Below are 1,486 nucleotides of genomic sequence, written 5' to 3'. Positions count from 1 at the left end.
AATCAATTAGCCGGCTATGGCCAGGGGCGCTGAGAATGATATGTTTGGCAGGTACCAGGTTATCCATTTGGACGAGCACCGGGTCCGGAAGCAACCGCATGAGGGTTGCCGAGGAAGCGATAGCATGCTATATATCGCTGCCAACACAAATATACCTGTGCCGAAAGTCAATGACACAAATTGGATGCGGAGGACGGCTTCTCTTACATTGTGATGGAATATGTACCAGGCCGATCACTAGAAGATGCTTGGATGAAGCTTTCTCCGGACCAGAGGGTCTCCACCTGCCACCAGCTTGCCCGATATCTCTTTTAGCTTCAACATCGGACAGAATAACAAATCGAGGGAGTGAATGGCACTTCTGGGGTGGACCTTTGGAGACAGCAAATGAGCTCAACAATTTTCTGGCTCACAACACTCAGGGTACGCAAGGCCCTCATCTACTCTCAAATGACAATCACATAATCCATTTTGCTCACGGCGACCTAAGCTCCCGGAATATTCTGGTCGATGAGGGCGGCCGTATTACCGCAATCATCGACTGGGACATTCTCCGGATGCGCATGGACTTCCCAAGGAAGAGGAAGATGCCGGACCATCCAAGGTACTTCCAGTCCATCTTCCCACCCAAATATAAGCAAGAGTTTTCGGCGCTGTCGTACCTGGCACATTTTGAGCCCTTAGTTCCTGGTAGCCTACCTCTAAATCCATTTCCTACCATTGGAAGGATGGGAAATTGGCTAGTACATGGATATGGCTAAATTTAAACAGTCATGTCTAGATGAAGCTCTGTTGGTTTGGGTTTTGGAGAGTCTCCCTGCGGAACCAACCCGGGAACAGGTATTCATGCGGAAAATTCCCTCTATGATGTCCCCATTCCATCTGAGTGAACACGTATCTCGTCAATGACTCTTGACTTGCCCGAGAGGTTAACTTCATAGCCTAACTGCAGGATCTCGGAATTAATGAGTGCATCCCCCTCCCCCATCCATCCCCTTGAACACAGCTCCGCCCCAGAGACTCACCCAGAGAATTCTATACTTTGACGGGCCTCATTACCTGGGGCAAAAGTTACTGCGCCTGCTGGTAGTAGAGGGGACGAACCATTCAATCCAATCTCTCCAACACACCCCAGTTAGCAGGTTAACTTACATAGTTAGATAATAATAATAAAAACATTCCCGTCTACATTCTGTTTCTCAAATATTATAGACTAGTATAATTGACAGCGACACCAGTTTAGCGCTATCCTGGTTCTTTATTGACTTCGCCACCTCTCCCTGGCTTTGTCCTCGCCGTTGCCGCTGATTCGGGTTGTTTATTTACCTTGTCTATATGTACATATTGATACATATATTTGCACTCCCTAGAAAACGCACTAAATATTAACTTTCAGCTTATGGGAAATCCCATGATAAAAGTTTATTATTATTTTTATTCCACTATTAAATTAACTTATGATGAACTTTTAGCTGTTAATGTCGGA

General features: G+C 46.0%; 1 protein-coding gene across 1 annotated transcript in view; it reads right to left on the bottom strand.

Moving 5' to 3' along the window:
* Positions 1–203: 203 nt before the first annotated feature.
* HCAG_07239 (predicted protein) overlaps positions 204–1,486 on the bottom strand; it is a gene marked incomplete at both ends in the record, with an annotated part of 3,322 nt that continues 2,039 nt past the window's right edge. The window contains 4 exons of the mRNA XM_001537767.1: positions 204–284; positions 530–662; positions 1,026–1,119; positions 1,327–1,366. Coding sequence (XP_001537817.1) covers positions 204–284; positions 530–662; positions 1,026–1,119; positions 1,327–1,366 — 348 coding nt within the window. The remainder of the gene's footprint in view (positions 285–529; positions 663–1,025; positions 1,120–1,326; positions 1,367–1,486) is intronic.

This window comes from Histoplasma capsulatum, genomic scaffold (genome assembly GCF_000149585.1).
Source record: "Histoplasma capsulatum NAm1 scaffold_8 genomic scaffold, whole genome shotgun sequence".
In the NCBI taxonomy this organism is placed as follows: domain Eukaryota; kingdom Fungi; phylum Ascomycota; class Eurotiomycetes; order Onygenales; family Ajellomycetaceae; genus Histoplasma; species Histoplasma mississippiense.
Note: the sequence above shows the minus strand (reverse complement) of the source record. Positions and strands in the feature narration are given on the sequence as shown.